Genomic DNA, 11051 nt, shown 5'->3' with positions numbered 1-11051 from the left:
GACTTTGAAAAATTTCTTGCTCTACATTTTTGCATGCGCAAAACCCATACAACAGGCCGGCGGGTGTCCCCGAGAGACCCCACGGGGGTCCCCCAGAGAGATCGGGGGTCGCGCGGGTGTCCCCGGCTTACCCCGCGGGAGTCCCGGGGTACCCGCGGGCCTGCGGTACCAATGTTGTGCTTACAAAAGTAGTATACATTATTTCTAACTAAATACACCCCCCTAACACATACAGTACAATAATGTGCAAAATAACTATTATTCAGATATGGATAATAGATTATTTGCCCATTATTAAATACTGCATTAGCATACATAAATAAAGTAAATAAATACAGTTATACTTACCACAACAACAGGTATCTCTGTCCTCCGTTGAAAGAAAGCATACATAATATACATAATAAAGACATTCTAATGGCCCCTAACCCCTTAATCACCTTAGCATTTACTAACCGCTATAGTCATTAAGTGGTTAACCCAGCCTGCCCCGATACACACCCGGGAGGCCTAAGCACCCACCCTGAACTGACTATACCCACCCTGTACCCATTGAGTAGTATAGTGGTACATCATACCCATATAATAATAATAATATGGGCATGATAAGCCTCTATAGCACTCAACGGGCACCCTAATTACAATACATTAATGCACCAGATACACAATAATAAAACCTAACATCAAAAAAACATACTTCACTAAATAAAAACAGTAGCCAGCTAATCCAATGAATACAAGCAATAACAACATCAACAATGAATTAATTAAACCATTAACCAATCAAAACAATTAATTCCTAAACCAACTCAAAATGAATAGTAACACTAACCAATCAAGCCAATTAATTACTACAACATTAATGAATGTAAACATTAAAAGACAAATAAATACATTCAAACACTATCTGAAATAACAATTAAATGCATTAGCTAACATAATACAACATTAACTACAAATGAAAACCAATCGCAAACATTTTATTAGCATTAAGCAGGAAAAAAAAAACAATGACATCCACATAAGAAACTGACATAAAAAAAACCAACAGCAATAACAAGCCACAAATGCCCCCCAAATATTGTCATAATAATGTATTAATCTGTACCTTAAAGGGGTACAGATTAATATATTATCAGTCAATGTGCCTCCCCCAAAAAATAAAAAAACACATCCAATGAAGAAACCTGTTAAAATAGACATTTACAAACATTGAATATATTACTTACCATTAGAAGCGGTGCCCCTCCGACTCCCGGGGTAACAGGAAGCTCACGTACCTTGAAGGCCTCAAACAGCATCCGATGCCATCGCCATGAAGATGCGGCTCAGGTACCCAAATCTTCATTTTTCTTTCTTTAATCACCTTCTTCTATCTTCATCTGTCACCATTTCTTGATATTCTTTTTCTTCTATCTTCATCTGTCAATCCAAAAAGAAACCATGGTAAATCCCAACCGATGTTGTCTCGTCGTCCTCTTGGGCTCAAACGAGGCGTCACGGCCTTAAATGGGGCTGTGACGTCACATTTAGCCTCAAAAGGGTTAACAGCCACCTGATTGGCTGTTAAACAAATGTTCCGACTTTATTTTTTTTTTTTTTACATGACATCACTTAAAGGAAATGATGTCAGCCAATCAGAATGGCTGTGCTTCATTTGCCTTTAAGATGATTTCACTAAATCCAAGATGGCTGGTGTCACATGGTATCACACGGCGTCCACACTCTGATTGGCTGAAATACCATGTAACGCCGGCTTTGCGACGTCATCTTAAAGGCAAATGAAGCACAGCCAATCTGATTGGCTGGCATCATTCCCTTAAAGTGACGTCATGTAACAAAAAAAAAAATTATAGTCGGAACATGGTTTTAACAGCCAATCAGGTGACTGTTAACCATTTTGAGGCTAAATGTGACATTACAAGCCGTATTTAAGGCCGTGACGCCTCATTTGAGCCGAAGAAGACGACGAGACAACAACGGTTGGGATTCACCATGGGGTTTTTTGGACTGACAGATGAAGATAGAAGATAAAGAAGATCAAGACATGGTGACAGAAGAAGATAGAAGAAGGTGATTAAAGAAAGAAAAAAGAAGATTTGGGTACCTGATCCGGATCTTCATGGCGATGGCATCGGATGCTGTTTGAGGCCTTCAAGGTACGTGAGCTTCCTGTTACCCCGGGAGTTGGAGGGGCACCGCTTCTAATGGTAAGTACTATATTGAATGTTTGTAAATGTCTATTATTACAGGTTTCTTCATTGGATGTGTTTTTTTTATTTTTGGGGGAGGCACATTGACTGATAATATATTAATCTGTACCACTTTAAGGTACAGATGATTACATTATTATGACAATATTTGGGGGGCATTTGTGGCTTGGTATTGCTGTTGGTTGTTTTAATTTCAATTTCTTATGTGGATGTGATTGTTTATTTTTTTCCTGCTTAATGCTAATAAAATGTTTGCGATTGGTGTTCGTTTGTAGTTAATGTTGTGTTATATTAGCTAATGCATTTTATGGTTATTTCAGATATTGTTTGAATTTATTTCTTTGTCTTTTAATGTTTACATTCATTAATGTTGTAGTAATTCATTGGTTTGATTGGTTAATGCTACTATTCATTTTGAGTTGGTTTAGGAATTAATTGGTTTCATTGGTTAATGGTTTAATTAATTCATTGTTCATGTTGTTTATTGCTTGTATTCATTGGCTTAGCTGGCTACTGTTTTTATTTACTTTATTTAGGTATGCTAATGCAGTGTTTAATAATGGGCAAATAATCTTTTATCCATATGTGGATAATAGTTATTTTGCACATTACTGTACTGTATGGGTTTGGGCGGAGAGTCGTGTATTGATGTTTGTTAAATCTTTTTTTAATATACATGTGTTTCATAGTGTAGATGTGCAGGTGGTCTCCGGAGCTGACCCGCATTGGTTTTATGTCCGGTGACCCCCTGCTTCCTGAGATACAGGCACCTTTATGGGGTGCCGGTATCCCCTGCAGTTTCAAGCTTCCACGTCACGTGACCGGGACATTTAAATGCTGCAGGGGATACCGGCACCCCATAACGGAGCCTGTATCTCCTGAAGTAGGGGGTCCTCGGACCTGAAACCAATGCGGTTCAGCTCCGGAGACCCCCTGCTCATGTACACTATTATTAAAATGATTTTAATTAGTGTACGATCGCTTGTGTAACAGCCTTGCATGGAGATGGCATATCACCATGCAAATGTTACATGCAGCTTTTTTTTCTATCAGCTAGTGTATGGGAAGTTTAAGAATGCTAGCAGGGGGGAAAAAAGCAACACGTACGCTGTGGGTGTTTTGAGCACATACGTTAAAAAATGGGCTCAAGGCCTTAGTGAAACGCGTCCCCGGCCTCACTTTTTAACGGACATGCTATTTTTTAACATTAGAACACAAACCCATTGAGCTTAGTGCATAGCCCCCATACAATACAATGAGGCTGGAGCTTTTCAGGCTTTTCATTCTCTCCCTTCATTTACATTTCACAAAACAATCTAACAGCTGTTTAGATTACAGATATTCAAAGACATACTAACATATGTTTTAGAAATATAAACTATATTTTAAACATGATAGAAGTTAGACGATATGTAGCAAGCTGTGCAAAAAAATTCAGTATAATAAGGCAGAACTATGCTTATAGGAGATCATGTTAATATGGATATTAAGTTAAAGGTGACACTGTATGCATATATGTGTGTTTATTTCCCAGAATCCATAGCTGCAGTGGAAACATGGTATAACACAAGATAATGGTGATATGCCAGGTTACAGACAATATACTATATACAATATTTCCTCTACAGAGGAGAGTAGAAAGGTATGCAGATTGATACATTGAATCAAACACTGAATGTTTTCAATTTAGAGAGATACCTTCTCCCTGAGATTATTATTGTAGATTGGTTGCAACATATATCACTGTTACACTAGTTTGTAAGAGTAGCTAATGATAGCAATTGTATAGGAGATAGTTACTTAGTAGGATTGGTTAGTGGAGATTGTGACACATTTGAGCACTAAGTAGTTATTTGCATAGAAAATGATCACACTAGTGTTATTAACGTGGTCGCTTGAGCACCTGTTTAGGTAAAAGTAATCACCATGTTGGTTTAGGCACATAATAATAATAATAATAATAATAATAATAATAATAATAATAATAATAATAATAATAATAATAATGTTATTGTTGTTATTATTATTATTATTATTATTATTATTATTATTATTATTATTATTATTATTATTATTATTATTATTATATGTTAGATTTAATTCACTGAGGTTGTCACAAACAACGTATTAATTTTATTTTACTTATTTCTGTGGGGAAAAAAAATATGGTCTCCAAAAAATTAGAGTATTGAATGTATTGATTCCAATGCATATGTAATGCATTTTATCTATAAATAATAAAAGAACAAAACAGCATTGGATACGTTATAGATAATATATTAATTAGAGGAGGTGAACTATTGGAAAAAAACAACTGTTTTTCTCTTCACCACTTAAAGTAATGATTGGTAGGTTCATGTGTAATGTTTGTTCATAGTAATAGTGTGACAGGTATTAAAAGTGAAGGCTTATTAAGAATGGGATATTGAGTGCAGCTTTGGGGAAAATATCTCTTCAATTTGTAGTTACAAATAACTAACTGACTTATTCAGGATACATAAGAAATCTATAGTTTAAAAAAGAATGAACAGTATGAGAAGATGCATTAATTAATAATAAAAAAAAAACATATTGAAACAATGGAAATATATCCTTATCCAGATCTGCCTAAATGGTGAAATAGTTTGACAAGCATTGGAAAAAAGATGCAAAAACACAGCAACAATTAATGCATAATTAAATAGTCATCTTACATGCTAATATTGTATCTGAAAAATAAAAAACAAGTCTTGATATAGTTCAGCTTCTGTTTAAATGTATTAGATAGTGTGTATTTACATTGGTAATTTTAATATTTCATATGCAGTGATATAGTTCAATAAATAAGGAATGAGGATACGTTTAATAGATATCTTTAAATACAGGCCCCTGTTCAGTCTAGTTATATTACTCTAACATAGATGTTCATCTTTATTTAGAAAATACACAATACATTATGGAATATTTCATTTGTGCTTAAACTATAACACATTGTGTATACACATATACAGACTTGGTATTTTAATTAAAAGCAAACTACTGTGACTGGAGCATTAGAGGGAAGCCAAAGAGCCCGGTTAGGAGCTGATCAGATCACACAGAGCAGTGACAGCGAGAAGACATTTAGGGAAGCCCCATTTATAGCGCAGCACTGCCACCGTGTGGTGCTCTGGGAACTGCAGGCATTAAGGAAACGAGCCGCGCGGTTCCGCTTCTTTGTGTCTCTGTGTTCGGGTTTATAATAATAACACAATGTGAACATTAGAAGAAGAGGAACCAAGAAAGTCCCATTGAAGCAATGATCTGGGAAAGAAAACCCCTCATATTACATTTCACCATTAAAGATCATTTGAATACTTGGTATAAGTACATGTTCCATGTCAGAGAGCTCTGTGCTGTATCTGTGCAAACACTAATGTTATCACATTAAATCTTTTTAATTGTCCCACTTACAAGCACTAAATAAATAATAACTTTATTAGGACGATATCGGTCTGAGGCGGGATTTTTGAACATCGCAACGGCTTTCACAGAACCAATCAGAGCGAAGGGCGGGACCAAAGCAGCCAATCACAGCGACCTGCATCCATAAATACGCAGCTGCAGCGTTTTTTTTCTTTATTAGTTCCTGACCGGAGACGCGCACTGACACAGCAGCACAGGATGGCCCGGACCAAGCAGACCGCCCGGAAATCCACCGGAGGGAAGGCTCCCCGTAAGCAGCTAGCGACCAAGGCTGCCAGAAAGAGCGCTCCGGCCACCGGCGGAGTGAAGAAGCCTCACCGCTACCGGCCCGGTACTGTGGCTCTCAGGGAGATCCGCCGCTACCAGAAGTCCACCGAGCTGCTCATCCGCAAGCTGCCCTTCCAGCGCCTGGTCCGGGAGATCGCCCAGGACTTCAAGACTGACCTGCGCTTCCAGAGCTCGGCTGTCATGGCTCTGCAGGAGGCCAGCGAGGCTTATCTGGTGGGGCTCTTCGAGGACACCAACCTGTGCGCTATCCACGCCAAGAGGGTCACCATCATGCCCAAGGACATCCAGCTGGCCCGCAGGATCAGAGGGGAGAGAGCTTAGGCCGGCTGCACCCTGACTTCGTTTACACCCGAAAAACAAAGGCTCTTTTAAGAGCCACCACATTTTCAATGAAATTGCCTGATCAATATTAACACACGGATACTGATCTCAATATAGAGAATTAAAGAAGTGTGTTATCCTTGTACCAACATATGTACTTGATGTGTGACAATTTAGATAAACGCACCTTCAATATTTGTGTATTCTTTGTCATGTGATATATAGACTTGCATGCATAGTCACCATTTCATGCTGTATATGGCTGCACGTAAAGACAAACATGTAAATGTCCCCCCTCCCATGTGCCACTGGTGATCAAACTGAAGTGTTGTGGAATAGCGTGTGCTTGATGCTTTCAATGTGATGTAAACACTTTTTTTAATAACATGGTGATAAATACGTTTTTCTGATGTAAACTACACTTTTTTAATTTTATATAAATCGTGTGTGTGAATATTATGTAGACACAAACAAAACCATAATGTCACCTAATATGTCAGTTTGTCTGAGAAACATTTATTCGTGAAATAGGTTAGGGACTACAAACTTACACATGCACCTTACAGTGCTCGCAGTATCTATTCATATACACTTGTGCTCTGGCAGTGTAACACAAACCCCTGCATGGGATAAGTTGGAGAAACATTCCCAGTTACACATTATGTGCACAGCTCTCTATGTGGGGTTGTGGTGGCTCTTAGAAGAGCCTTTGTGTTTGTAAGAGGCTGAAGTTGTCGGTCTCACTTCTTAGGAGCTGCCGCCCTCTTGGGCTTTGCTGCTTTGGGTTTGGCTGCCTTGGCCTTAGCTGGACTCTTAGCAGCTTTTGGCTTCGCAGCCTTTTTAGCCGCCGGGCTCTTCACAGCCTTCCTGGGCTTGGCAGCTTTAGACTTCTTCGGGCTTTTTGCTGGCTTCTTGGCGGCCGCCGGTTTCTTGACCTTTTTGGGGCTTTTCTTCACTCCCGCCGGAGCCTTTTTGGGTTTCTTGGGGGACTTGGCGGGTTTCTTTGCCACTGGCTTCTTGGGTTTCCCCACATCCTTTTTCTTGGCCGCCTTCTCCTTGCTCTCCAGCTGCTTCTTATTCAGCTTGAACGATCCGGAGGCTCCGCTCCCTTTCAGCTGGATCAGGGTTTCCTTGCTCACCAAGCCCTTGAGAGCCAGCTTCAGGCGGCTGTTATTCTTCTCCACATCGTAGCCTCCTGCAGCCAGAGCCTTCTTCAGAGCGGACAGGGAGACCCCGCTGCGCTCCTTAGAGGCGGACACAGCTCTCACTATCAGGTCGGACACGCTGGGACCGGACTTTGCTGGGCGGCTTTTCGAGGCTCCGGCCGCTTTCTTCGGCTGCTTCTTCTTGGCGGCGCTTTCAGCTGGAGGAGGAGGAGCAGGAGCGGTCTCGGCCATTGCAGCTGCAGGTAAAATCCCCCAACACACTGACAGAAAGTTATACTGGGGGCGGGGACCTGCCGGGACTTATATAGAGAGCCTGCTGCTCTGTGATTGGTTAGTTATCGGAGTGAGCTTCTCTTTCATTGGGTATAATCACTAAGCCCCGCCCCTGACTCTCATCCTCCCGGATCACAAACACTGCTCTGACTTTGTGTTTCTGAGGCTGCAAGAAAAGTGCATTTTATCCCCTAATTATTACTAACATCCCCCCTTCTTGCATGCAATTTGTAAGGAATTATATTCTCTTCACTGCTGTATCATTTTTCTGCTGGGAAAGTACAAACACAATTAGGAATAATGGGTGAAAGTTCGGCTCTGTAGCCCGGGATTTGCCAGATTTCATTCATATCTGTCTATTTCTGTCACTTTTACTTTGCTCAGACTAAATGTGCAACCTCCATCCTCATACAGTGACACTAAGGACATATTATTCTACAGTATCAGTTTAAAATAATGTGCATATAAATATATAAACATGGTCTCGGGATTCACTATATATGTACAAGTAGCACAATAATTCCTGTGCAGTGTACATTGCTATTTCATGTTGTTCCATTTCCCCGGTACTAAGCTCTGTATTATTCCATTGTCAGTTATGAATATTGGTTATTAAATGGGAGATTCGAAAAGTTTTGTATTCCATCTGTTCTGCAAATGAATAGTTTATAATGATATGTATGTAACATTATGTTTTCTAAAAACAATCATAGTAACATACACATCATGTGAATGACAGTAAATATATTTTAATAATGTAATAATCAAACAACTATTTTGTTTAAGCTTTATAATACAATTGGGAAGTGTTAAAAATATGTTTATCTGTGGGTTACAAAAAAATGAGTATGTGATATTAATGGAAGATTAGGTTATTAATCACCCTGTGTGTTACATAACTATGTAATGTCTCTATTAGCACTATGTATAGGAACTGACATGTTTTGTGACCATTGTCACCAGAGACCAGAACTTTTAACATCTTTACATCAGGATCACTATCACCAGAAAATAATAATAATAATAAAAATAATAGTACGTTCTTGTATAGCGCTGCTAGTTTTATGTAGCACTTTACAGGGACATTTTGCAGACACAGTCCCTGCCCCGTGGAGCTTACAATCTATTTTGTTGGAGCCAGAGACACAGGGAGATAAAATGACTTGCCCAAGGTCACAAGTAGTTGACACTAGGAGTTGAACCAGGCTTCAAACTCACTCTCAATGCCAGTGTGTTTTACTCAGTGTTTACTCACTGAGCCACTCCTCCCGAATGACACACTAGTTGAATAAACAAAAGTTTATTCTGGCAAGCCAGAAAACACACAACATACATGTGACGGTTGGGGTAGCCAGCCTCACATAATAAGGTAAAGCCTGGCTTCTCTCAGCTGTGTCTCCGTAAAACTCCCACTTGCTCCGCTGACCGGGCTTCTCTGGCGCTTCTCAGCTGAGATCAGTGCTTGTGTATGCTCTTTAACACAAAGCACTTTTTAAAAGCCTGCCAGCGCGTCTCCGATCGCCTCCATAGGTTGTCTGGTTCCCTACACCGGCCTCACTCCTTACATAGCCCCTGCTGGATATCCTTAACATGGAGCAGGGGCCCTTGACCAATCACAACATGTATTGTGACGTTGCCGCCAAACACAGGATGAGCGCTCGCCCTGCTGCACAAATGGGGGAAGGGGATCAGCTTAAGTGCTCAAGACCAACCCTGCAATAGGTCCCCCCGGTCAGCCCCAAATATCACGCTGGGAAGGCGCCACCAGGTCTGCGGGAAACAATTGGCTCTAGCCCAGTGAATGCCGGACCCCGGACCTTATTTCTAGCCCTTTCCTGCTCACTATTTTTTTTCACCATGAGCCTTAATGGTCCCCAGGCCTGAGCCTGGGGTGGGCATGCTTTCCCCGGATGGGGAACACTGACAGCCCTTGTGCTTTCTTCTCCTCCGAGCACAAGACTGACTAAATGTGATACTGTGAGGATTCGCTGTTCTGCTGCTCCTGCCCCTTTAACCCTCACTTGCCCATTGGACTACCATAACACTCAAGAGTGGCAAACTGGGGTGGAATTTACGCACGGTGCGCGGGTTCTGTGCAGTCCCCTTCGGTCTCTGGGCATGGAGCGCGTTCTTGCTCCTCCTGTCTTGATGCGCAGCGCGCATGCATGGTACACGGTCTTCCCTGTGGTCTGCGGTCTCCGCCCCTCTGACCCGCCCCTGTCCTGGCATCACCCCTATGCAGCGCGGTTACGCCCCTCACTCCGCCTCTACCTCAGCGGGTCCTGCTTCTGGTACCCGGCCCTGTCCTGATATTGCTGTTTTGCGGCGCAGTTGCGCCCCTCTTCTATCTCCATGGGTCTCGCCTCTGGTTTCCGCCCTCATGGCGGTGCGGGTGTCGTGGCGCACAATGACAGCGCGTAACCAGGTCACCTACGGGTTTTGCGGGGGGCATGCACAAATTCTGACGCGGTAGCTATTGGCTGTGTAATAGGACACACCTGCATGATCCAGCAGCCTATCCTGTACCGCACGTCTGCTTCCTGGTTGCCTCCCATTGGTGGGAGGTCCTATAAATATGCTCTCAGAGCTCCCAGTCATTGCCGAGCATAACCTCTGTTTGTGTGACGCTGCACTCATCACCTAGTTCCTGTCTGCCTGAACCCTGCTGCCTGACCCTGCATGGATACTACTCTGTGATGCTCTCCTGCACTGACCTTGGCTTTGGCAACTACTATTCTGTGATGCTCTCCTGCACTGACCCTGGATTTGGAACCACGGCGACGCCACTCTCTCCTGCACTGACCCTTGCTTGGCTCCACGACTACTCTACGCTCTACAACCCTGACCCTGGCTACTTACCCCAACAATCCGCTGCTCTATACTCCAAGATTCACAAGTACCTCACTTACCCTGTCTTCTGTTACCCTGATCCGGCCTGTACGACTGTCCTATTCTGTAGATGTGCCCTTGTTGTTGTGGTTGTCGTTCTATACAAATCCCTACCTCAGCCCCACGGTCACGCCTCGTTTGTAGTGAGCTACGGGTTACAGATACTCCCACTTGGAAGTCTCTGCAAGGGGCGGGCTCATGGACTGTGCCCATCTTGGATAGGCTTACACAGGCCATGAGTCACCACCTTACTTCCTTCACTGGGGGGTCACTGGCTCATAGATTAACCTGTTACTGCTCTGAACATAATAGGGACTTACATAATAGATACACTATGTGGGAAAGAGAGGTATTATGGGACATACCCTCTTACACTGGATAGGGGTAGTTTGGGCAGTTAACACGCAGGTGGCCCAGCCAGTTACACAAGGAGCACTGGCCCTCGTGGGCAACCTCC

At 42.1% G+C, this 11051-nt stretch overlaps 2 protein-coding genes across 2 annotated transcripts; one reads left to right on the top strand and one right to left on the bottom strand.

Annotated features, from left to right (window-relative positions):
* Positions 1–5813: 5813 nt before the first annotated feature.
* On the top strand, positions 5814–6461 carry LOC142485741 (histone H3). Its single transcript, XM_075584529.1, has one exon. The coding sequence runs from the start codon at positions 5856–5858 to the stop codon at positions 6264–6266; it is 411 nt and encodes a 136-aa protein (XP_075440644.1). The 5' UTR covers positions 5814–5855; the 3' UTR covers positions 6267–6461.
* Positions 6462–6735: 274 nt separating this feature from the next.
* On the bottom strand, positions 6736–7698 carry LOC142485740 (histone H1-like). The gene has a single exon (XM_075584527.1). The coding sequence runs from the start codon at positions 7661–7663 to the stop codon at positions 7007–7009; it is 657 nt and encodes a 218-aa protein (XP_075440642.1). The 5' UTR covers positions 7664–7698; the 3' UTR covers positions 6736–7006.
* Positions 7699–11051: the final 3353 nt, after the last annotated feature.

Source organism: Ascaphus truei, unplaced genomic scaffold (genome assembly GCF_040206685.1).
Source record: "Ascaphus truei isolate aAscTru1 unplaced genomic scaffold, aAscTru1.hap1 HAP1_SCAFFOLD_628, whole genome shotgun sequence".
NCBI classification, from domain to species: domain Eukaryota; kingdom Metazoa; phylum Chordata; class Amphibia; order Anura; family Ascaphidae; genus Ascaphus; species Ascaphus truei.
This window is presented reverse-complemented; position numbering and strand designations above follow the sequence as displayed.

Bases quoted from the DNA above. Each gene is read 5' to 3' on its own strand.
- LOC142485740 (XM_075584527.1), bottom strand. From the start codon at position 7,663: ATGGCCGAGACCGCTCCTGCTCCTCCTCCTCCAGCTGAAAGCGCCGCC.
- LOC142485741 (XM_075584529.1), top strand. From the start codon at position 5,856: ATGGCCCGGACCAAGCAGACCGCCCGGAAATCCACCGGAGGGAAGGCT.